Here is a 26,556-nt window from a genome sequence, read left to right as displayed (position 1 = left end):
TTAACCGGTTTTTTCGATCCTTTCCGGTTTTCATATTTTTTCTCTCTCTAATTTCAACTTAAATTATTGTGTTAGACTAATAAACTCAATCTATTTTTTTTCAAAAGAGAAAGCGTTCTTCTTTGGAATCTTTCCAAACCAGAACACAGTCAAGCGGTTACTATTATTTAAGAAAAAACCGATAAAAATTAGATTTGAACAACGCTAACGTCAAATTAACACTGGGTTCCGAAACTATCCTCCAAAAATTTGTCAACAATGAAGTGTTCTGTGATTGTGATTGATTGTTCCATATTTACACGTTGAGTTAAATAAACATCGAAAAATATAGTATTATTAAGATATCAGCAACTTTAATCGAAGCACATTTATTTACTGTTACCAAAAAATATTTACTGTAAATACTGGGCGTTGACAGTTAACCAATAATTGTAATTAATATTCAGAACGTGAATTTACGAATGTTGATTTTTGTGAAAAACTGCATCAAATTTCTAAATAAATAAAAGATGCTATAAAGTACGATACGATGGGTAAGTTTGTTATTGGTAACGTAAATGGTTTCGCTTGGTTAGTTCTATAACCGTTATCATGTTTGCAGAGGAGTCTAATAACGAAACATTGGACCTTTCGAGGCGTGGGTTGAAGAAAATAGAGAAAGCGCCAACCGATGATGGGAAAACTATAATAAATTTAATTTTGGACCAAAACGAGCTGCAACGGCTGGACAACCTGGACACGTACAGTCGCGTCGAAAACGTAAGTCACTTGCTTAAACAGAGAAAACAGCATAGATATAAGATCATCACATTCCACATGCTAATTCATACAATGCATTAAATCATAATTAATTTATTCAGTTATCTTTGTGAAGAATTTGACTACTTTTTAGATGAATCTTGCAAATAAAATATAAATGCAATGCCTTGGCTAAATTATTTGATTTGCTGAAAGGATTGGTTTGAATTTAACAACTTTAAATAGTTACCTAATGAACTTTTCACAATAAGCTACAGGACTACTGCTTAGCTAATATAAGTGTAATTTTTTTTTGCTAAAAAAAATCGAATTTATTTATTGATTTATCATTATATTCATAATCATCATATTAATTGGGACATGCCCACTACTAGGCAAAGCAACAATCAATAAAAATTAATCAATACCAATATGAATTTGAAAGTAATATCCAATACTGAAAATGGATTAATCCGTCACAGACCACAGAGCAACATAGACCTACATCACAGAATAAATAATAGTACTACCATACAGAAATGAAACTTCCTATGAAGCTGAAGTTTGACGGCAATTCAGGGACAAATCAGTTTGTCCCTTTCTAATGTATGGCACTATCCATTTCAGCTATTTTAGGATTGTTAAAATTCAAGTCATTATCTTAGCTGTGGTTGTGCATGCAAATAAATTAAGCCAAGCACTGTAGTTTTCCCACACTACCTATGTGTATATGTATAAAGTTCAATTACAGTTTTGACACTTTGGTGACAAAGCTTCCGAGTGACAGCTTTTGTGTTTGACATGGCTTCAAAAAGATTAATCAGAATACTTAAAATTGCAGTTGTCAATATGCAACAACTTCCTGCTGCGGATGCATAGTGTGTCACGCCTCACCAACATCCGCATCCTGGCCCTCAACAACAATGGTATCCTGCAGATTGAGGGGCTCAAGGATCTTATATACCTTAAAGTGCTCAAGTTGGCTGGTAAGTTTCCTTTGTGTACTATACTTAAGAAGAGATACTAGGGTTATTCTCCAGATTTGTGCCTGCATCTAAGCTCCGTTAAACCACACTAAATTTATGAAAAGTTTGACGGAGTTTAGTCTGACCACAGTCATATAATTTGAGAATGAATGATCCACTAAGTACTTAACTTATCAAGAGTAGTGTTATTTTTCTACAGCTACATAACTTTATTTATTTATTTCAGTTAATGTAATTTATGAACCTCCAGGTCTTTTTGTTGTATTTTCCTTTTGTTGTGGTACATCATTTGTATTGCATTGTTGATATGTTTATACAACTGTTTGGTTTGTAAAAAAAAAAAAAGAGTACATAATTCATAAAGTGCAAAAAAGGTATTTAATTATTTAGCAACATTCAACACAATACTCCTTGAGTTGCAAGCATCCATAAGCTATGGTATCTGCATACTATTATATGCTTGTTTGCCACCAACATAGGTATACTTAAATAAGGATACTGACCAGACATCTGTTAGCATAAATTTAAAGTTAATTTACAAGCAAAACTATATTATTATTCACTATGTGTAATGACATTATGATTACCAAATTATGGTATATTATGTTACTAATACTCATATTGTGCATTACGTCTGGTGCCCACCAGACAAATTTCTAGCTAAGGAAATTTGAATCTAGTTGTATTTTTAATTAGGTTGAATTTCATTAGTTCGTAAATTTTATGAAAAAAAAATGATACTACTCAGTTTGTTTTTAATGAAGGTTGACATTCCATTGAACATCCTAATGTACAATGGGTGGCACGAGGTTAGTTGTTGAAAATATGTATTTAAATTAGTTTTGTTTTTTTCTCATTAATTATACATATATTTAATACCTGATACAATCTGATTTGTAAATCCACAAGAGTCATTTTTTATGCACACATGATTGACCAAAGACCAATGACCAAAGATTTCGAAAGTAAAGATTGGCCCATTCATATAATTTCGACCGAACATTCTCTTTTGGTGTGCCTTGGTCTAGGTGGAATGTTACTACGCTATTGGTTAATTACATAAACATAACATAAACATAATTAATTTCAAAACAAATATTCATATCATGGTTACATTCATATAAAACACAGACTTAAAAATAGTGATTTTTTACATGTGCCTTACCTAGGACTCCCTGTGTTTCAGGCGAGATATATGGCAAACATTGTTCATGTAAATTAGTTTTCACTTACAAAGTATCGTCGACGATCCCAAACTCACAAGTGGTATTGAACCTTTAAGTCTAAGGAGAGACTTCGCCTCCTTGTGTGTGTTCTACCGCTTGTACAATGGGCTGTGCTCTGAAGAATTGTTTGACATGATGCCGACGGCCGCTTTCTATCACCGCACCGCTCGCCGTCGGCATGGTGTTCATCCTCACACCCTAGAACCTAAATGGTCGCGTACTGTGCGGTTTAAGAGGAATTTCCTCCCGCGAACGCTTCGGCTGTGGAATGAGCTTCCTGCCGAGGTTTTCCCGAGGGGCTATAGTATGGGGTTCTTCAAAAAAAGAGTGTACAGGTTTTTAAAGGGTCGGCAACGCGCATGTAATGCCTCTGGTGTTGCAGGCGTCTATAGGCTACGGTGACTGCTTACCATCAGGCGGGCCGTATGCTTGTTTGCCACCGTCGTGGTATATATAAAAAAAAAAACACAATATAATTAAGCAACTTCATTCTATAATACATTAATCTAATAATTATCCTATTGTAAACCCAGACATATTACTTGTAATTATTTTTTGCATTACGCGCGCGATGGGTCGCAACTAGATGCGTTAGACTGCACGCTTGGCTTGCATTCACTTACAGCGGGTCACTGACACCACTGTGACCATTCTTATTCCCGTAAGGCCCGTCTTTACAAAGTAATATATAAGTCAATGGCCATGACATCATACACACTATAGCCAAGCCAGAACTCTCAAATTGGGCAATTACTGTAACACGTACCAACAGACAGTATGATTCATGTACTTGTCTTATAGATGTAATCCTTGCTTTTGTATCTCAGACACTAAAATGAGAGTTTGATTTGTCCGACCCATCTGTCATTTCAGACCAAAATTTGTACAAAAACTAGATAATTATGTAGTAAAAAAAGTAAACATTGAAGTGAAGTGTAGTGTAGATCGTACTCTCATCTTAAAGGCTGGCGACGCACTTATGGCTCAGTTTCAGTGGTCGATAACTCGGTTGATATCAAAGCGTGCCGGGACTTCCCGCAGGCAGTATAACGACTAGTGAAACTCATAAGTCGGTAGTTCGGTCGATATACAGCAGGCGGTCAGGTGATATAATAAATAAATAAATAATAAATAAATAAATATTATAGGACATTATTACACAAATCGACTAAGTCCCACAGTAAGCTCAATAAGGCTTGTGTTGAGGGTACTTAGACAACGATATATATAATATATAAATATTTATATATATACTTAAATACATAGAAAACATCCATGACTCAGGAACAAATATCCATTGCTCATCACACGAATAAATGCCCTTACCAGGATTTGAACCCGGGACCATCGGCTTCATAGGCAGGGTCACTACCCACTAGGCCAGAGCGGTCGTCGTGAGGTGATATAATGACTAGTGAAACTCGTAATGGCATGCGTTTTGGAAATCTCCCGCATACGGGCCCTATCGACCAATGAAAACAGTTCCCCGAATGCGGGCCCTATAGCATGCTTTATGGAAAACTCCCGCACCCCGCATGCGGGCCCTATAGTCCAATGAAACTGAGCCATTACAACCATTCTGGTGTTGTGGGTGTCCATGAGCCTTACGGGGCCTAAGAATGGTCACAGTGGTGTCAGTGACCCGCTGTAAGTGAATGCAAGCCAAGCGTGCAGTCTAACGCATCTAGTCGCGACCCATCGCGCGCGTTATGCAAATAATACTCGTACCATAAATTAGTCAACCAAAATGTTAGTATAAAAATTTAGCTTAAAAAATCTAAGAGTGTATCTCATAATATTTTATGTATGTTTATTACAGGGAACAACATAAAATCAATAGAGCACCTCAACCACAACATGCATCTAGAACACCTAGATTTGTCCAACAACCAGATTTCCTTCATCGTTGATATCAGCTATTTGAAGAGTTTAAAGGTACTGTACAATATACCTTTATATTACGTCCTGTACAATATACCTTTATATTGGTTGACGTGATCTGGTCCTGGCAGAATATCAGTGCCTCTCCCATAGGGTGAAGCGTAATACTGAGCCAGAACCCTTTTGTTTTGCTGCAACGGACACAACATTTCCTATATGTATGGAACAGTATGGTTTAAATGTATTTTTTTTTCTCTTTCTACTTCTATTTTGTATAAATGTGTATTTCTCTCGTATAATTTTGTATTATCTGTTTTTTTTGTCATTTTATTAATTTTATTTCCTGTGTGTATTGTGGCAAACAAATAAACGGATTATCTATCTATCTTTCCTGACTGCTGTTTGCATTGATTTATTTATTATTTATTTGTTTGAAACATAATATACAGCATTACAGTCGAAACCAAAGCACTGTGCAATTCAGATTATAAAATAGGTTTACACAATAGGAAAAACAGATCACAATCAACTTTCGTCCATCACCTCGTAATACCGCAGACACATCTGATACACAGCCGTCCATCGACTTGCAAACATATCACAATCTGGTGCCCACGACAAAAGGGAGTTCAACAGCCTTAGAGCCCGCACAGATGGCGAGTTTTTATGTGGGACTGCCAAAAGCTTGTGGCTTCGCGGCCGTAGGAGATTTTTGATTGATGTTTTGTGATTAACAATTTGGCAGAACTTTCGATTTGTATTAGCTATTCGAAAAACCAGGGTGGCCCATATATTTATGATCATGGGAACATCTTACTACAACACAACAATGAGTTTGTCATAATTTATGTTTTATCATCAGTATGACAAGCAACTTTTTGATAATTGGACAGTTGGGCACAGCCCATTTGATCCAATTCATCCCACGTAGAGTTGAACTCACTCATAATTAATTATTCATTACGTGTCCGTATGTAACAAGTTTTTATTATCATTTTTAGGGTTCCGTACCCAAAGGGCAAAACGGGACCCTATTACTAAGACTCCGCTGTCCGTCCGTCCGTCCGTCCGTCTGTCACCAGGCTGTATCTCATGAACCGTGATAACTAGACAGTTAAAATTTTCACAGATGATGTATTTCTGTTGCCGCTATAACAACAAATACTAAAAAATACGGAACCCTCGGTGGGCGAGTCCAACTCGCACTTGTCCGGTTTTTTATTCAATCGAGAACAGGCGATCTTGTTTTTTATTATAGTTTCTGTTACTTGGGCATCTGTCAGACCAGCGGCGACAAAGCGATCAACAATTTTTCGTGCCAGAAAAGCACAGTAAGCTGCAGAGATGACTGACCCCTCCCACATAGAAACTTGTTTGCAGCTTACCGTACATAAATAAATAAATATAATATTATAGAATATTATACCTCAAATTGACTGAGTCCCACAGTAAGCTCAATAAGGCTTGTGTTGTGGGTACTTAGACAACGACATATATAATATATGAATACTTAAATGCATAGAAAACACCCATGACTCAGGAACAAAATAAATATCCATGCTCATCACACAATTAAATTTCCCTACCTGGATTAGAACCCGGGACCATCGGCTAGACGGCTCGTCATAGCCAGGGTCACTACCCACTAGGCCAGACAGGTCGTCAAAGACGAAAAATGTAGATAAAGATCTCGAGTGGATAAAAAATATGCATATAATAATCGCAGATTGCTACACACTTTATGCGTGCATTTTTTTTAACCTTTTGAACGCCACGCCTATCGCTCGCGGCGCGTAATCGTGAACCTTGTCAGTACGCATGAAGGTTGATATTGGGCTGTCGCCGGGCGCGTCATATGACGTCTTTGGCGGTCAAAAGGTAATATAATGCTTTAGCGTCACTTTCATATTATGCGACTTCTGACAAACTTCTATTTCCAGCATCTAGCCCTCGAACGCAACCGCATAATGGACCTCCGGCAATGCGACCGCTACCTCCCCACCAACTTGGAGCACCTTGGGTTAGCCCACAACAACATTCAGGACCTCAACGAGGTCTGCCATTTGGTGCATCTGAGCAAGTTGGACAGCTTTACTGTGCAGGGGAACCCGTGTGTGGCGATGGCGGGGAAGGATAAGCTGTATCCTTTTCAAACCTCAAAACAACGAATACTCAGCATTTGCTATCATAATTAGTGCTACGTCAGAATTGATATTTAATTGTTATTAATTTACTCTTATATGGAGCTAGCTTAACACATTCACTGCCGGGAACCCACCTGGTGGGCGCTCGTGAACTTTGTTCAGATGTCGGACAACCCACTGGGCGGGTTGTTTTGTACGCAGCTATAGACCACCGGTTTCTGGGGTAGTGCGCCTTTTTTTGTCTGGCAGTGAATGTGTTAAAGGTCCAGATGAAACTCTTACTCATATAAGAACGCTAGCAAACAAATTAAGTTCGGCCGCTTACGCTGTTAGGAGAATCAGGCAATTGACCAATGTTGAGACAGCTCGCCTTGTCTATTATAGGTATTTTCATAGTGTAATGTCATATGGTATTCTGGTTTGGGGCAAAGCAACTGACATACAGACTATATTTGTCTTACAAAAGAAAGCCATTCGTTCTATACAAACTTAAGAGCACGTGAATCATTACGAGAACTTTTCAAAGAAATTAATATTTTAACTTTAGCTTCCCAATACATCTATGATAGTATTATTTATGTTGTTAAGAATCTAGACTCCTTCACTAAGAATTCAGATGTTCATAACTATAACACTAGAAATAAAAATAAGCTTTCTATCAGAAAGTTTCGTGTCCGCAAAGTACAAAAGTCATTCGTTGGACAATGCATTCATTTTTATAACAAGTTACCTGACGATGCTTTAAGGTAATCTTGCCAGCTCTTAAGAATTAGTTAAAAAAGTCATTGATATTGAAGGCTTATTACAGAGTCGAGGACTACTTGACAGACAAACATGTATGGTCCAAACCAGAAACTGTAAAAACAAGTAGCAATTGGAATCATTGTATTATGTGTACATGTTAAATCATTGTATAGGTGACACAGCTCAGGTAAGAAAGCACATCAAATATTGTTTGTAGGTATAGCAATCTGTCAGATTTATATAATGTATATTCTCATTTCTTTATTAATTTTATTTTACCTTTCCTTTTGTAAGAATTCGATACGTTTTTTGAAAGAGCTTGTATATTCTTCCAGGAGCTCTTTAATAAATTTAACACCCTTTTCAATGCTACAACTATTTTAATTAACGTTTTAGAAATAATACAAAAAATCGTATCTATGTATGTTTGCTTGCGCGCGCAGCGTCTGTGTGACACGGTGCTGTATGCCGTAGGTGCGCGGTGTTTTACTGTGTCTGAACATATAACATTTAAAACTTTCGCGTTTTGAACACATTTTAAAACATATTTTAAACCGGGTCTATCTCGAAACCACGCGAATCGGGTTGTGGTCGCAGATAACTTACTTATCGGTTATCCGCGACCACGACCAGTGAAACCTGCATTGAAACGTCGGAAATAAAGGTAACAAAATAAGTTCGCAGTTTTAAATATGTTCTAAAATCTTATTTGGAAAACAAACCAAAAAAAGTCCATTCACATTAATATAAAATGGTAAATCTAAAATTCCTTGACTCACAGCTCAGAGGGTTCGACTACCGTCCTTTTGTTTTGAACTGGATTCTAAATGTCAAGACCATCGATGGCTTCGTCGTCAGTGCAATTGAAAGGTGAGCATTTACTTACTTCAAACAACTTCTATTCTTCTTCCTCGCGTTGTCCCGGCATTTTGCCACGGCTCATTGGAGCCTGGGGTCCGCTTGACAACTAATCCCAAGATTTGGCGTAGGCTAGTTACTAGTTTTTACGAAAGCGACTGCCATCTGACCTTCCAACTCAGAGGGTAAACTAGGTCTTACTGGAATTAGTCCGGTTTCCTCACGATGCTTTCCTTCACCGAAAAACGACTGGTAAATATCAAATGATATTTCGTACATAAGTTCCTGAAAACTCATTGGTATGAACCAAGGTTTGAACCCGCGACCTCCGGATTGCAAGTCGCACGCTCTTACCGCTAGGCTACCAGCGCACAACTTACGACTATCTATATCTCCAGATAATTTTGAACTTATAAAACGTTTGGATAGGATACAATAAAATAATGAACAAAATAAGTTTTTGGTAAAAAAAATCATTTTTGGTCAGCTTTTATCGCTGACTGTACTTTTCTTTCCACAGGCAACTAATACTCATCGAGACAATTCTAAAAACCCAAAACACAATTAGGTTGCGTTGTTTTACCACAGAGTGCCTATGGCCACATCCTGTCTCCATCATCGGATCATTTCGATGGACTCTTATAGCATACATAGGTATGCAAATTTTCAGCTTCCTAGGAAACCGGGATGTGGATCAAATTTAATTTACAAAATTTCTTACAGACCCAGACAAAAAACGGGACAGGTGAAACTAAATAATAATAATATAATAAAGCTGAAAATAATAATAATAATTCAGCCTATATACGTCCCACTGCTGGGCACGAGGGCAAGAGGGCTCGGGCTATAGTCCCCACGCTAGCCCAATGCGGATTGGGGACTTCACATACACCTTTGAATTTCTTCGCAGATTTATTGCAGGTTTCCTCACGATGTTTAACTTCACCGAAAAGCTAGTGGTCAATATCAAATGAAACTAAATGAATATGAATGAAACTAAATAAAAGCTTGTAAAAAAGTATATACGAGAACAGCGATTATTTTGACTGTAAATAAAAAAAAAACAAATAGTGTGACAAAAAGAATGCACTCAGTCATTGTTGTGGTCAATGTCCCAGCGCTGGTATTCAATGTACTCCAAATTACTATTCTATTTGAAATTTGTTATTTGTTTCAAATATACCTAAACCAGGGACAATCGGTTCGAGCGCCATCTTGATAGTTAGCCTTGTGATTAATTTATTTTTTGCTTATTAATATTGTTTAAAGTGTAATCGATAGCTTATTATACAGTAAACTAATGTGGTAGTGTGCAGTAAATGGAGAATTAATATTGAAACGCATTTAACCACCATTTTGGAGTCAACGGCCGGTAGTCCACGTGCTACTTGTAAAGTTCAACTATCGCTTTACAAGCGCTAAATAAAATCACCGTACACTGTCTTGTACTAACCGTACAATTTTAGTCGTATTTAAAGCTCCTAATACCTTGATACTGGCGAAATAGTCCCACGGGACTGATGCCATGATTTTAAAAGAATGGAATACCTGAACCAATACACAGAATCTATCTATTAATTTATGATCATATGATGATGATGACTTTGTTGCAGCTTAAAAGCGGAGTGGCTATACAGCCAAGGTAAAGGCCGACATTATCACTCCGGGCAACACCAGGAACTGTGCGAGTACTTGGCCTCTACGTGCCCCCTGACAGCCGATGCGTTGGACACGGAGGACCAAAGGAAACTGCGACTTATATTGAGCAAGGTACGACTCGTTTTCGATAACTTGTTACAGTCTAAAAGCGGGGTGGCTATACAGCCAAAGTAAAGGCCGACATTATCACTTGGGGCAACACCAGGACCTGTGCGAGTACTTGGCCTCTTCGTGCCCCCTGACAGCTGATGCGTTGGACACGGAGGACCAAAGGAAACTGCGCCTTATATTGATCAAGGTACAGCTCGTTTTTAAAAACTTGTTACAGTCTAAAAGTGGAGTTACTATACAGCCAAGGTAAAGGCCGACATTATCACTCCGGGCAACACCAGGAACTGTGCGAGTACTTGGCCTCTACGTGCCCCCTGACAGCCGATGCCTTGGACACGGAGGACCATAGAAAACTGCGCCTTATATTGAGCAAGGTACGACTCGTTTTTAATAACTTGTTACAGTCTAAAAGCGGGGTGGCTATACAGCCAAAGTAAAGGGCGACATTATCACTTGGGGCAACACCAGGACCTGTGCGAGTACTTGGCCTCTTCGTGCCCCCTGACAGCTGATGCGTTGGACACGGAGGACCAAAGGAAACTGCCCCTTATATTGAGCAAAGTACGGCTCGTTTTTAAAAACTTGTTACAGTCTAAAAGCGGAGTGGCTATACAGCCAAGGTAAAGGCCGACATTGTCAATTTATCACTCCCGACAACACCAAGAACTGTGCGAGTACTTGGCCTCTACGTGCCCCCTGACAGCCGATGCGTTAGACACGGAGGACCAAAGGAAACTGCGCCTTATACTGAGCAAGGTACGACTCATATTGTGTGTACATACATATTAGAATAAGAATTATCCCTCCAGGCAACACCAAGAATTGTGCGAGTACATACACTCGCTCTTTTAAATATTTTGTTTTGTTTCCCTTTTGTATCATGTTTCGACTAGGTTACACTGGGTTAGTTCACGAAACGTCGAAATAACGTGAAACGTCGGAATGAAGGTAATCAAACAATGTTGGCGATAATCCCGTGATTTAATATACTATTAAAATTGAAAAAAAATTGTAAGTATTTACTAGGAAAAGGCTTCATCTCAATATTAGCACAAAGTAAATAGCGGCGGCGCGCGCCGGAGCAGAGAGTCCGCTCAGTACAAAGTGCCATTTTCGTCGCACACACACAGACGTGACATTTACGCACACAGACGTTACATTTACAGGCGTTCTCGGGCACTCTCGGGCAGAGCTTAGTCGGGCTCCCGCGCGTTGCTAACTTGACGTCCCCGCCGCTACGTAGGTACCTACTGTCGTGTACGTCAAAATGCAGTCTAAGGAATGTAAACATGATAAGATGTATGTATAAACGTATCGATGTATGTATGTCTGTAAACTTATATTACCATATTATTATTATTTTTTATTATTTGTAAATTCGAAATTAATACAGAAGCAACCCTAGTGAGTCGGGCAAGTTTAGGTATGTATTTTCAAGAACGGCGGGAACGGACCTTCTGTTTATTTTTTATTTTGCGATATTAGGTTACCTGTTATGCATAAATGCTACAAAGTCAGTTACATATGTTTACATTTTTATAAGCTTTTATTTAACTTGCCCCGTTAGTATGTATGGGACAAATCTTGCAATTTAAATTTGACCCACTTCCCGGTTTCCGATGAAGCTGAAAATTTGTATACATATGTAAGTCGGGTGACAATGCAATATTATGGTACCATAAGCTGATCTGATGATGGAGGCATAGGAACTCTGTGATAAAACAACGCAACCTAATTGTGTTTGGGGTTTTTAGAATTGTCTCGATGAGTATTAGTAGCCTGTGGAAAAAAAACACAGTCAGCGATAAAAGCTTGTACCAAAAATGAAATTTTTGCCAAAAACTTATTTTTCAGCTTCTAATATTAGCCATTATCCTATTTTTTTTTATACTACGTCGGTGGCAAACAACCATACGGTCCGCCTGGTGGTAAGCAGTCTCCGTAGCCTATGTACGCCTGCAACTCCAGAGGAGTTACATGCGCGTTGCCGACCCTAAACCCGCCCCCCCCCCCCCTCGTTGAGCTCCGGCAACCTTACTTACCGGCAGGAACACAACACTATGAGTAGGGTCTAGTGTTATTTGGCTGCGGTTACCTATTGTTAAGTTTTAAACTTTTTCAGGCTCAACATCATCAGCAGCAGCTAAAGGACCTAAACCACAGCCCTATAAAGCCCAAGTTACAATCCCCGAGAATGCAATGTAAGTATTACTATAGTCTGTACCTTTAGGTATTTAAAAAAAGGTAAAAAAATTCGAAACCAGTGGCGATAAATTAAAACACGACCGAAGGGAGTGTTTTAAATCGACACGAGTTGCGAATTATCTATTCGCACATGTATCGTACAACGTTTACAGTACATGTGGCCCTTTAAATGTTTGATACAGTAACGTAATATGCTAATTTGCGCACTAGTGCGGTAAAGTAGCACCATATGTACTGTAATAGTACATTACGATACAAGTGCGGAAAATAGGAAATTCGAAATGAGTGGCGATAAATTAAAACACGACCGAAGGGAGTGTTTTAAATCGACACGAGTTGCGAATTATCTATTTGCACATGTATCGTACAACGTTTACAGTACATATGGCCCTTTAAATGTTTGATACAGTAACGTAATATGCTAATTTGCGCACTAGTGCGGTAAAGTAGCACCATATCTACTGTAAAAATTGTTATCGTATGTTATTTTTTTAACTTGCAGCTCGCATGACGCCCCGCCACATGGGCCGCTCCCCCGACCGTTTGACCTCCAGCTACCACTCCGCGTTGTCCAAAACGAACTCTCCTCATTGCATGTCCACGTCCTACGCTGAGATTCCAGCTGCTATGAGCCAGAGCTTTGACTCGCCTGGCTTGTATGAGAAGACTAAAGAGGAGAAAGAGAAAGGTAAGAGACATGAATCCTTAGAAATGTTGAATTTTGAGAAAGGCAGGTTCGTAGTATGTCACTAGAGTCAAAATAATTTGAACCTTATGTGTATAAGTTAAATTCCGTAGTTGAACACGCGTATAAAACACTGGGAAAAAGCTGGGTTGACATTTTTTAAACCCTCGACCTGTTAAGTTTAACCACAGATACATTGATTAGGAGTAGAACATTATTATTAATCTGATATTGTATGATTCATATGTATTTATAATGATTTATTTTATTAATAATTATCGAAAATGTATTATCTGTTAGTCTTATCTTTATAATGTGTTGACGTGTAATGTATTATGCACATACGAAATGAATATGAATGAATGTGATGTGTATAATCTAAGACAATTTCGTGCTTCGAATTTGACTGGTAAACGAGATGGCGCTGTACAGCTCCATACATTTTGCGGTAACTCTGATTGACTAAAGTTGACTTTTGACAATTCAGTGACCGCAAAACATATGGCGCGTTCAGCGCCATCTGTTTTGTATGTCAAACTAAGAGTCACATTTTTTGTTAACATTTTATCTCTCTATTACAATCAATTCTCTTTGGTTTAACACAGATATGTGTGTCACAGACGTGGCATTATTGATGGATTAACCGATTTGAGAACGGTTTGTTAAAATTGAAAGACGTTTCTAGATATTTTTTCTGGAAAAATTCCAAGAGGTATTTAATTTAACTTTCAGAGTTTTGATTGACTATAGATGAGAAAATAAAAATGGGAAAATTAGAAAATCTGTAAGATAATTATTTGTTAAACGGGAGTTAATCGCGTGTAATATCATAAGTCGTTAAATCCCGTTTAAGTTAATAATAGTGTGTAAAAGGCTAATGTAATTCTAGCTAAAGTTTGCTATTATAAAATAATTATGATCCATAAATATTTTAAATAATTAATTTAACAATTTTTTTTCTCATAATGTTTACAGAACTACCCACCAAACCAGTGAACCAATCCCTCGAGGCCGCTTCGAAAATGGTCCCCGTACCAGAATCCCTCATGAGCCCCGACTACCAAGACCCCATATACGACATACACCGAACCATAACCAAACCTAACCCTGTCTCAAACACATCCAGCCCGTCCAGCAACAGCAGCTTACACGAAGACAGGCCGCACAGACAGATAACACAACCAAAAGTAATTAATAACAGCTTCAAAAGTTCTCCGAAGCTGCCGAAGAGTGCCACTTCGTCGCCTAAGATGAAGACGAAGATGGAACAGCGGAAAGGCAGCTTGAAGTTTGAGCCTAAGGAGAAGGTTAATGGGGTTTCTAAAGATGAAATTGATCAGGTAAACTAGCTTATTTCCTTTTTTACTGTACTGTGTATCTTTAGGTATCAGGGGCGGCGCGTCACAAATATTCGTAGGGAACCCGGAGCTAACTTTGCTTTCCTTTTCTCCATGAGCCGATCGCGAAAGTACTCAACGGGCTGAAATTAGACAAGCCGGTGGGAATCGAGTTCTTTGAACGATCCGCCACTGTTAGGTATTTAAATAAAAGTAAAAAAAATCTACCCTCAAATGGCTCCTGAAGCCAGTTGAGGGTAGATGAAAACATTACATGATCAAATAATGTAGGTCAAAGTCAGGTCGTTCAGTGACAGATCCAGGCGGTTTTGTATTTGGTTTTTTATTTATTTATTTAAAAATTTAACTACCCGAAAATGTACAAATTGTTTGTTTACTGTTATTTAGGAGTATAGTACTAGTTTATTTTCTTTCTTAATTTGTGACCGCGGCCGGCAAAACGTCCCACTTTGTCGCTTGCCATAAGGATGAGATTTGCTTGTATCTTTATACGAATAACCTGACAAGGCGTCCTTATGGCAAGCGATAAAGTGGGATGTTTCACCAGCCGCGATCATATTTGATTTGACATACGGTAATATAGTTTGGCAAGCCATTTCCGTCAGTAGAACAAGGCGGCAAATTTAAAAAATTTAGGCTCGATGGGTTATCCTACCATACCAAATATGAATTTCGCGCCTTTTTCATATATCATTGATTGTTTTCTTTGAATGCGTAATTCTCTTTTCATCACACTTGCTCGAAAAAAATCTTATTTCATGAAGGACAAAGGCCTATTTTGTTCCCGAGGGAGTTATAACTTTTTTTTTTATTATATCACTTATTCATACAAACCAAGTAGCATAAATGAGTTTTACTTTTAAAATACTGACGCTTATAATTTAATATTTTTGTTTATGTTTAAAATAATTAAATTTGATTAATTTAACAGCCGTTTAAAATATTTTTACATAATTTTCAATCGTGGCTGAATGCCGAATAGGTCTGTGCCTTCGATGCCTCACCTGTCGAGAAATTACAATATGGCGGACGAAAGTTTGATAGATTAGATTAGATTAGATTCATTTATTTCTTATTGGAAATGTACATTATATTTTACATGTCAAAATAAAATGCATTCACAAAAAGATCGTCACAACATAATAACAACAATAATAATAATAACTACGAATCGGAATAAAATAAAACAGTAAACAAATTAAAATAAAAAAAATATAAAAACACTTTCTATTAAATAGAAATATTTGTCAAAATTATTAAGAAAATAAAAATAAAAAATAAAAATAAAAATATATGATATGTCACCGTATTTAAGAATTATTTCGCTTAAAATTTAGTTTTTTCTTCGCAAGTGTGATGAAAAACACTGTGTAACTCCGGGGGTAAGAAAGAATATTGCAACCATAACCACCTTCGTATCCAGACTTTCATTTACCCCCCCTCGTTGCACAATGTACTTGTTAATTGTTAATTTAACACTGTGCTGATTCAATTACTCTTTCAAATTCAAGGAGTAAATTATTTTAAGTTAGTTATTCCCTAAATGCAGTATGTTTTAAACATTCTTCAGCAAAATTGAAGAACACCAACTTTTTCGGGAAAAAATATAGCTTAATCGTGGAATAGAAATGCGTTCTTGTAAAAAATGTTTTTTTTTACATTTTCCTTCATAAATATTTTTTTGCACTATGAAAATAAAGAAAAATTGTTTTGGAATGTACAATTGGAGCTCTTACAAATGATACGCCACTTGACCTAGTCATTAGGCTTTGAAATTTTGCACCCTCTACATATTGAGCATTTTCCATAGTTAATAAAATATAAATAAAATAAATAATACTCTCAATGTGTCTGGGTTAGCGATGTTCATAACTATTCTAAATTTCAAATCGATAGTTTAAGTGGTTCTCGAGATTTTAGCGATGTGACAGACAGACAGACAGACAGACAGACAGACAGACAGACAGACAGACAGACAGACAGATAGACAGACAGACAGACAGACAGACAGATAGAGAGACGGACGGACGGACGGACAGAGTCGCACCATAAGGGTTCCTTTTGTACCTTTGGAACCCTAAAAATGATGTTTTGAACCTTCAAAGTTTGCGGTTTTATTTTTAATTATTATCTGATAAATTCTGATTTGACCTCATACGACATACCTAATGTAATATATGTTGATCGAAGTGACAACAAATTACAAGCTTCTTATAAAAATAAACTTTTATAGGAAAAAATGGAGATCATAAAGCTAGCGTCAAACCAAAGAAGACAAAAGAAGATGAGTGCAGAGTCCATGGCAGCGGTAACTATACAGAAGATGTGGAGGGGCTACAGAAGTAGGAACCTGAATAAGGATACGCTGAGGATCCTACACGCGATACAGGCGGCGAGGGCGAGGCAGCATATACAGTAAGTTCTTGTGCAAGCGCCATACTTAAAGCAAAGAAAATTTGAAATAGAAGTGGATTACCAAAGAAAACTTTGTAGCCACAGTAAATTTACTGTCATCTTTCGACACATATTTAAAACTTTTAGGACGCCGTTAGACTTTGATCCTTATTCTTTCACCGATATGTGTTAAATTTGTTAAATATCAAAACGTGGCGCCATCTAATAGATCATAGGCCAAAGGCATTGTTTCGAGCGAAGGCGCCATAACCTTGGGCCTATGTCCGGTAAGATGACGCCACTTTTTGGCGTTCTATAAGTTTTAATTATGTATGTGTCTACTGGCTATCTGGCTACAAAGTTTTCTTTGACAATCCACCTCTATTTCAAATTCTCTTTGCTTACAATTAACCCAATCTCAACCTTACCTCATTCCAGTGAAGTTTTGTTATATCTGGTTGGTTGATAAATCTTCTTCTTCCTCCTGCCCTTATCCCACGTCATGTGGGGTCGGCACAACATGTTCTTCTCTTCCATTCTCCTCTATCTTTCGTCACCTCAGCACTCACTCCTTTCTTTCTCATATCCTCTTTCACACAATCCATCCATCGTTTTTTAGGTCTACCATCCGCTCTCCGTCCATCAACATTCATTCCTAACATTCTTTTTCCTATATGGCATTCATCCCTCCTCATTAAATGCCCATACCACGCTAACCTACCACTCCTTATCTTCTCTGCTACCGGTGCTACTTTCAAACTTCCCCTTATATACTCATTCTTAATTCGATCCTTTCTCGTCACTCCACACATCCATCTCAACATTCTCATTTCCGCTGCGTGCACTCTTCTTTCATCCGTCACTTTCGTCGCCCAGCATTCTGATCCATACATTACAACAGGTCTCACGATCGTCCTGTAGATTTTCCCCTTAAGTTTAAGGGGCATTCGTGGATCGCAAGTTGTTCCAGAGACCTGTCGCCATTTCATCCATCCCGCATTTATTCTATTCTATTGGTTGGTTGATAAATATATTAAATAAAAAGAATAAAGAAATATACCTAATTTTAAATTCGTATTTGATTATCTGTTTATTTTTAGGGTTCCGTACCCAAAGGGTAAATCGGGACCCTATTACTAAGACTGTGCTGTCTGTCCGCCCGTTGCCGCTATAAAAACAAAAACTAAAAATACGGAACCCTCGGTGGGCGAGTCCGACTCGCACTTGTCCGATTCTATTTCTGCACTTTTTCGAAATGCAAATGAATTTGTTTTCCAGAAGGCTAACCTGCGACATGGAGGCCACGAAGGCGGCGCTGGACAGCGAGCGGAAGATACAGCAGCTGCAGATGCAGGCCATCAACGCCCTGTGGAAGAAGGTGTCCACGCTGCAGAGCACGGAGGGCAGCAAGCCGGACGTGCTGCGGCAGCTGACCGACACCTGCTGCAGCCTGCAGCAACAGGTTGGTTATTACTCTCTCTCTCTCTCTCTCTCTCTCTCTCAGTGAGTAACGTTTGCAAATAAATCGATAAATTTTCGATATGTCGAATTTCCCGTTCGAGGTTAGAAGATTGGGTTATTTTGAGAAAGGTGAAAATATTTATTCAACAGTAAGACTTTCTGACTGCCTTTAAATAATTATTAATATGTCTTTCCCATCACGGAACAATGGTGTTCCCGACCTTTGGGAGACGTGCGCGGAGCGGAAGTCAACATGTAGAGGCCCTTTTGGTACTTTAATTAAACGTAAGAGGTACACCGAGAGAGACAAGAGTCATGGCACGCACGTAGAGGCAGCACCCGCCAGGTGTAAGGACTATTGAGAGTTGATGGGATCTAAAACTAGGTTATTGGGTGAAAGCGATGGACTATACTCTGTATCTTTAGGTATTTGAATATAGGTAAACAAAATCTACCCTCAAATGGCTCCTTATGCCAGTTGAGGGTAGATGAAAACATGATTAAATAAAGTAGTTCAAAGTCAGGCTGTTCAGTGACATTCCAGGCTGTTTTGTGACATTCCAGGCTGTTCAGTGACATTGCAGGCTGTTTTGTGACATTCCAGGCTGTTCAGTGACATTCCAGGCTGTTTTGTGACATTCCAGGCTGTTCAGTGACATTCCAGGCTGTTTTGTGACATTCCAGGCTGTTTTGTGACATTCCAGGCTGTTCAGTGACATTGCAGGCTGTTTTGTGACATTCCAGGCTGTTCAGTGACATTCCAGGCTGTTTTGTGACATTCCAGGCTGTTCAGTGACATTCCAGGCTGTTTTGTGACATTCCAGGCTGTTCAGTGACATTCCAGGCTGTTTTGTGTTCGGTTGATTAACCAATAAATGTTATAATCAGACATAGGAATCCGTGGGGCAAAATTGTTTGACAAGTAGGGAGTTCCTGTATCGATAAACTCGACTATCGATGCTAGTTCTATATACTAGTGATCACTCAAGGGTTTGCTTGTAAAAATATGTTTTGATTAAGAGTAAAAAAATAATTGAATAATAACTCAATATACTCTTCTTCGTTTTTAAGACAAGACAATTTTATAATTTTACTCCCTTAATTTTAGACGCTTAATACCCGAAAATATGGAACAAATTTTGGTCGTTTACTTTAACAATAGTAAATGGGACATTCACGAAGAAAAAAATTGGGATGAGTAAAATTATAAAACTGTCTTGTCTTAAAAACGAAGAAGAGTACATTGAGTTATTGTTTAATTATTATTTTTACTCTTAATAAAACCGTATTTTTACAAGCGAACCCTTGAGTGATCACTAGTATATAGAACTAGCATCGATAGTCGAGTTTATCGATACAGGAAATCCCTACTTGTCAAACAATTTTGCCTCACGGATTCATATGTCTGGTTATAACTACCCGAAAACGTACAAATTGTTGTACGTTTATCTGAATACCTAAAGATACAGAGTATATCTACTAGGCTATAGGATAAAAAGCCTGCTTAATAAAGCATGAACATGGTGACACCGCAGGTGGTGGAGCTGCAGGGCTGCATGCAGCAGGTGCTGCGCTGCGTGCTGCCGCCCGCCGCCGCGCCCGCCGCCACGCAGACTGACATCGTCGCCGTGCACTCCCCACAGGTACACGCAGCATCAAAAGTAGCGGATGTAACAACGCGCCAAAACTATCTGACATCCCGGATAACTTTTCCAAATATACATATATTTCTAAAACTCATGTTCAAAAGTATATTTTTTACAGTCTTAGTTGTTGTATATTAAACACATCACTTCTTGTTTAGCTGTTACGGATACTTATGAAGCGTTATTTGATCCACTATTTTTGATGCTGACTGTACACTCAGCACTTGCCAACTTAAGTCAATGTTATAGGGACATAATATGGAACCTAATGTATTCTGAAATAAATGTTTTTTTTTATTATACACAAATTGATTAACTTCACAGATCACTAATCTTCTAAAGACGTAGCATAGTCACGCTAGCCCCTCTGCAACACATACGGTAGATTTACTCGATTTTCGAGTCACGCCTACATTGCTTACTTCAGTCTGCGGACCGGGCTCGGTCTAGAAAGATCGGTAGTTCAAAGAAGTTTTTGCTATGAAAAATGCATTATTTTGGTGTGGCAAAAACACTAACCCCCTTACCCGTAAACGTATAGTAAAGTTACGATACCGCTAATAATCGTTTGTCCCTTTCCATCATACCGATACGTCGGAAAGAGACAAACGATTATTAGCGGCATCGTAACTTTAGTACACGTTTATGAATAAGGGGATAAAAGCTTTGGTTGTATAATAAAATGGCGTTTCATTTTGCGGGAAAGCCGGTTTTTAGAGATTGGGATAAAAAAAAAAACTGTTCAAAATTAATCCTTAGCCAGCAAGGAACTAGTTCCGAGCCTCGACAATAATGTACTATACGAGGTGGCCAAAAAAAAATGTGCATTCCCGTTGCCAGAGAGGTTTTGGGCTTATACTGAGCAACTTGGGACCAACCCTGAAATAAAATAAAAAAATCTGGCTGTTTCATACATTTTAACGGGTCCTTTTTTTTAAGGGAGGGTAAAAAATATTTTCGCGATTTCGGGATTAGTCCCATAGTAAAAGTTGCTCAGTATAAACCCAAAATCTCCCTGGCATCGGAAATGCACATATTTTTGACCACCTCGTATATGTGTGTAAAACGTTACCGCACAGGAGGAGCGCTGCACGTGGCTGAAGCGGCCGCAGTCGCTGTCGCTCGCCGCCGCGCCCGCGCCCGCCGCCGCGCCGCCCGCCCTCACGTAAGGCACTTGCCTTATTCTTTATTTATTTATTTTATTAAGAAACAAACAGTCGTTTACAAACAATTTTACAAGAATATTTCTTAAATTAAGACCTGGAGTTTCCTTATTGTATTTAAATTGCAGTCTATAAAACAACAAACAAAAATAGGTACTAGGTAGTTAAATCTGACTCACGAGAGCCGGCGGCGCACGTTTTGTGCACAATTCAGTCAAATTTATTTTATGACAAATCCTCGCCAATTTTCGTGAATCGACCCGTCTCATAGGTACATAAGTATTGATAATAAAGGTTGAGTATAGAAATTTATGAGTAGTGACATATTTACCAGAAAGTGACATAAATAATGAAAAAAATACATAATTAATTACCGAAAAGCACTTTTTAGTGAATTAACAGAACCTATATATTCTTCCTTGAGTTGTCCCCGTATTTTACCCTGCTCACTCGAGAAGATTCCGAATAAATTGCATTTTCTGCATACGACACGTTATTTATTTTTACAACTTGGCGAAAAAAAAACATTATAACGAATACGTGAAGTTTTTTTTTTACAGATAAATTGCGAGTTTCCTTTAAAACTTATGTGTGTCAGTAGGCATTGGTTGACTGGTAGAGAATGCCTTAAGGCACAAAGTCCGCCATTTGTACCTTCATGTATTGTGCAATAAAGATTAAATAAATAAATAAATATATCTAAACCAAGTCACATAGTGGCAACAAAATGGCGTTATTCACTTTTGAGTTACTATACAGAAACAAATTTTCACAAGAATTGTCATTATCTCTGAAACGAGACCGATTCAGAAGACTTCATATGACATTATATTCTCTAAATGCGGCCAAGAATACACCTTAAAAATCTATCGAGTTTTACCAGCCCACGGTGTATATGTTAAAAAATAACCGTCAAGGTCGAGTGTCATTCCTCGCAGGCAATTATGTATACCTGATTAAATCCTTACTAAGTTCTGGCATAAAGAAATAAGTAAGGAAATAATGCTAACTACATACATCAGTTTTCTTACCAAAACGCGAGTTATTTCGAAGGCGACATCTAGCGTCAAGTAGTGGATTTATCAATACCGCTCTTTGACACCAGATGTCACGAGTGTCGCGACTGAAGAAAAATGTATTGCTAAAACAATTTACAACTAATATTACAAGTAAAAGGACTTGAAAATTGACGATTGAGTGATTGAAGGTTGACTCGTAGAGTATGCCTCAAGGCATTAAGTACGCCTTTTTTGGGTTCCGTAGTCAACTAGGAACCCTTATAATTTCGCCATGTCCGTCTGTCTCTCTGTCTGTCCGAGGCTTTGCTCCGTGGTCGTTAGTGCTAGAAAGCTGAAATTGGGCATGGATATATAAATCAATAAAGCCGATAAAGTCGTAGAATAAAATCCAAAAATTTAATTTTTTTTAGGGTACCTTCCCTACATGTAAAAGGGGGGGTGATTTTTTTTCCTTTAACCCTACAGTGTGAGGTATCGTTGGAAAGGTCTTTCAAAACTAGAAGGGGTCTTCAACAAACATTTTTTGATAAAGTGAATATATTCAGAGGTAAAAGCTCCGAAAGAAAAAAAAATGTGTCCCCCCCCCCTCTAACTTTTGAACCATAGGTCAAAAAAATATGAAAAAAATCGTAGAAGTATAGCTTACGAAAGACATTAAATGAAAACTATAGCGGACACGATCAGTTTAGCTATTTTTGAGTAATCGCAAAAAGTTTCCCCTTCATAGTAAAAAGACGTACATTCACCGTTCACCCTTGGTTTACAATCTACTATACTTTAAGCTCCAGTTTAGCTTACTGTGATGGAAGAGTAACTACGGAACCCTACTCTGAGCATGGCCCGACATGCTCTTGGCCGGTTTTTACTATAAGGTTTTTCTTTTGTGCAATAAAGATTAAATAAATAAATAATAAGTAAAATAGAGTTCCAATTGTAATATTAGCTGAAAATTGTTGAGCATTCGACTTTTCGTTCATCGCGACATCTATTGTCAAATAACCGCATTTTGGTAAGGAAATTAATGTATTAGTTAGTTATGCTTACTTATTTCTCTATGGTTCTGATTATTACGTGTAAAAATCAAAGATTATTATACAAGGTCGCCAAAAAATATGTGCATTCCCGTTGCCAGCCAGGTTTTGGGATTATAGAGCAATTTGTATTGCGAGACCAACCTCGATCGTGAAAAAAAATTTACACTCGCATAGAAAATGTACCAGCTAAAATGTATGAATCAGTCGAGAATTTTTTTTCACGATTTCAGAGTTGGTCCCATAGTAAAAGTTGGTCAGTATAAGCCCAAAACCTCCCTGGCAACGGGAATGCACATATTTTTCCCCCACCTTGTATATTAGTATTGATTATTTCATTACAGCGAAACCGAACAACGAACTAGCGAAGTAGAAAACCTAAACGAGGAATCGCTCATACAAGAATCAGTAGAAGATACCACGGAAAAACACGACACCAGAGAGGAGCTCATCGTGGACTGATGACGAAGGAAAGTCAACTTTATTACTAGCGTGGTAAGGTTTTACTTGGCTACAGCTTTTAAGGTCACTTGTGCTCTTGCTTGGTCGAAGGGAAGCAGACTTGCTGTCTTTTTCGAATTACTTTAAGAGGAAAGAGAACGACCCCGTCTTCATGTAAACGTGGATTTTCTTTCAAAAAGTTGTAATCGGAATTTGATAGGGAACGGAATAGTCAGTTATGTTTTATTAATTTATTCAATGTCGAAATGTGTCTTAATTATTTATTTGCCAAAAAATGTATGTTAAGTATTAAGATCTGAATTTAGTAGTATTTAGTAAAGTATTCAACTTTACTCGAGTGTGAAGCGAAACTGTAAAAAAACTGTTTGTCTTAAGTCGGATTTAGCATTTCTTTTATTGATTTATTGATCAGGGATCCATTTTAGTCTCAACCGATAAAATGTGAATAAAATACCGATAATGGTTCAGTATTGTCACTCTTGGCCAAAAAAGGCCTTAAATTGTTACTTTCCCGCACTAGTGCGATAATTACCACATTACGTAGATATTTCGAAAATTTAAAGGGCCATATGTACTGTGAAGTGTTATACGATACATGTGCGAATAGGCAATTACCTATTTTTCGCACTTGTATCGTAATGTACTATATCAGTATACAGAAGCGGAATCAAGCACGGTTATAGAACAAAATTTAAATATCGTAAACTGGTACTTTGAATAGCGGGGATACATTGATAAATAGGGAGTTGATTTTAACGCAAGTTTAAGATATTTACAGTACATATGGTGCTACTTTACCGCACTAGTGCGAAAATTAGCATATTACGTTACTGTGTCGAACATTTAAAGAGCCATATGTACTGTAAAACGTTGTACGATACATGTGCGAATAGGTAATTCGCAACTCGTGTCGATTTAAAACACTCCCTTCGGTCGTGTTTTAATTTATCGCCACTCGTTTCGAATTTCCTATTTTTCGCACTTGTTTCGTAATATACTATTACGTTATAGTTGGCAATATTAACGGAAGTACGTGATGGAAGCTTTTAGGTCACACTGAGCAACTTTTACTATGGAAAAAATCAACTTCGAAATCGCGAAAAAAAAATTGTCTCCCGTAGAAAATGTCAGGGTCAGAGAACCAAAATGTATGAACATTTTTTTTTTGCGATTTCGGGTTTGGACCCATCAGTGGCGGATCGTTCAAAGAACTCGATTCCCACCGGCTTGTCTAATTTCATCCCGTTGAGTACTTTCACGATCGGTTTATGGAGAAAAGGAAAGCAAAATTAGCTCCGGGCTCCCTACGAATATTTGTGACGCGCCGCCACTGGGACCCATAGTAAAAGTTTCTCAATATGACCTATATATTCATACCGTAAATTATTGCAGGTGACTAAATAAACACCCTGTATTGAAAAAATCGATGATCAATTTAAAGTAATCCCAGTTTACTGGTACTTATGTTATTTAACTCTACAAATCAGTTTTTTTAGTCACAAGTCGAAATCATATAATTTTCTCTTCAATACATTATAAATATCACAAAGTTTTGCCTGAGCACAATTAGCTATTAATGTCACTCAATTTGTAACTTTGCGGCGACGTAATAAGTGCTATTTTTATAATTTCTGATAGCTTCGTACTGTAGTAGTTTATTGACGGTAGCTTTAAGCCACGACGTTAGTAGTAAGTTGTCTGTTGAAAACAGTAGTTTCATGTAAACCTTGGTTTGGATAGATGAATACTAGGCTTAAGAAAACTGCTGGATTTTGACATATGTAATTATTTGTAGATCTCTTTGACCGCCGAAAAGTCCGAAAACGGCCACAGATGCGCACGGTTACAACTTAACTAGTGTTGGTCTCGAGAGAGAGACTCGAGTCCTTTGAGTCCTCTGCTTTAAGACTCGACTCAGTTTCTCACTCATAACTAAGACGAAACTCGAGTTCTTTTCAACTTATTAGAGACTCAAGTCTTTTGTAGAGACTTGAGTCCTATTCGGAGAACTTGCAATTTTTTTTACAACGAACTTCGAAATGCCTTGTCTTTATGTAAAATTCATGGATATACATAACATAAATCATACAATAACGCCTATTTCCTTTACTGTAGTTTAGGTAAAACCTGTAAAATTGTTGACTTGAGTCTTTATTCGGAGACTCGAGTTCATTTGAGTTGCGCTTAAAAAATACTCAATAAGGCACTCGACTCGGGACTTAAAAGACTCAGAAGTTTTTAAAGCTCTGAGTTTCGTAAAAACAAGTCAAGTTCTTCAATGTAGACTCAAAAGACTCGAGTTCCGACCAACACTAAACTGAACCGATTGATCACGAAAAATGTCAACGGTCGCGCGCGGCAAGAGACGCGTAACGCGCTGCACACGATAGGTGTAGCGTCCAATGGGTTAATAGGAACCTTCACGCATTCTTACGTAGGCATATATAATAGCAAAGAGAATTTTAAATAGAGGTGGATTTATCAAAGAAAACTTTGTAGCCACAGTAAATTTACTGCCATCTTTCGACACTTGATTAAAACTTTTAGAACGCCATTTGAATTACATCCTTATTCTTCCGCTGATATGTGTTTAATTTGTTAAATATCAAACAGTGGCGCCATCTAATAGATCAAAGGCCACAGGTATGGCGACATCTTTTCGAGTGATAGCGCCACTTTTTGATATTTAACAAATTTAACACATATCGGTGAAAGAATAAGGATCTAAGTCAAATGGCGTTCTAAAAGTTTTAATCATGTGTCAAAAGATGGCAGTAAATTTACT

At 37.9% G+C, this 26,556-nt stretch overlaps 1 protein-coding gene across 2 annotated transcripts; it reads left to right on the top strand.

The window, feature by feature from the left end:
• Positions 1-112: 112 nt before the first annotated feature.
• LOC133524737 (centrosomal protein of 97 kDa) lies at positions 113-25,710 on the top strand. Of its 2 annotated transcripts, XM_061860887.1 has the most exons (15): positions 113-533; positions 602-759; positions 1,580-1,724; positions 4,770-4,885; positions 6,772-6,971; positions 8,506-8,589; positions 10,191-10,347; positions 12,470-12,548; positions 13,055-13,240; positions 14,213-14,577; positions 16,829-17,010; positions 18,268-18,451; positions 19,986-20,093; positions 21,176-21,261; positions 23,654-25,710. In XM_061860887.1, the coding sequence occupies exons 1-15, from the start codon at positions 530-532 to the stop codon at positions 23,769-23,771; spliced, it is 2,172 nt and encodes a 723-aa protein (XP_061716871.1). In that variant the 5' UTR covers positions 113-529; the 3' UTR covers positions 23,772-25,710. The 2 variants fall into 2 exon arrangements, with proteins under 2 accessions (XP_061716871.1, XP_061716870.1); XM_061860886.1 differs by lacking the exon at positions 113-533 and having other exon boundaries at positions 540-759.
• The last annotated feature ends 846 nt before the right edge of the window (positions 25,711-26,556 follow it).

Source organism: Cydia pomonella, chromosome 14 (genome assembly GCF_033807575.1).
Source record: "Cydia pomonella isolate Wapato2018A chromosome 14, ilCydPomo1, whole genome shotgun sequence".
NCBI lineage: Eukaryota > Metazoa > Arthropoda > Insecta > Lepidoptera > Tortricidae > Cydia > Cydia pomonella.
This window is presented reverse-complemented; position numbering and strand designations above follow the sequence as displayed.

Excerpts from the sequence above, each read along its gene's own strand:
- LOC133524737 (XM_061860886.1), top strand. The coding sequence starts at position 592 with ATGTTTGCAGAGGAGTCTAATAACGAAACATTGGACCTTTCGAGGCGT. Across the intron at positions 6,972-8,505 it reads ATGGCGGGGAAGGATAAGCT|AGGGTTCGACTACCGTCCTT; the intron begins GTATCCTTTTCA and ends CTCACAGCTCAG. Across the intron at positions 10,348-12,469 it reads TGCGACTTATATTGAGCAAG|GCTCAACATCATCAGCAGCA; the intron begins GTACGACTCGTT and ends AAACTTTTTCAG.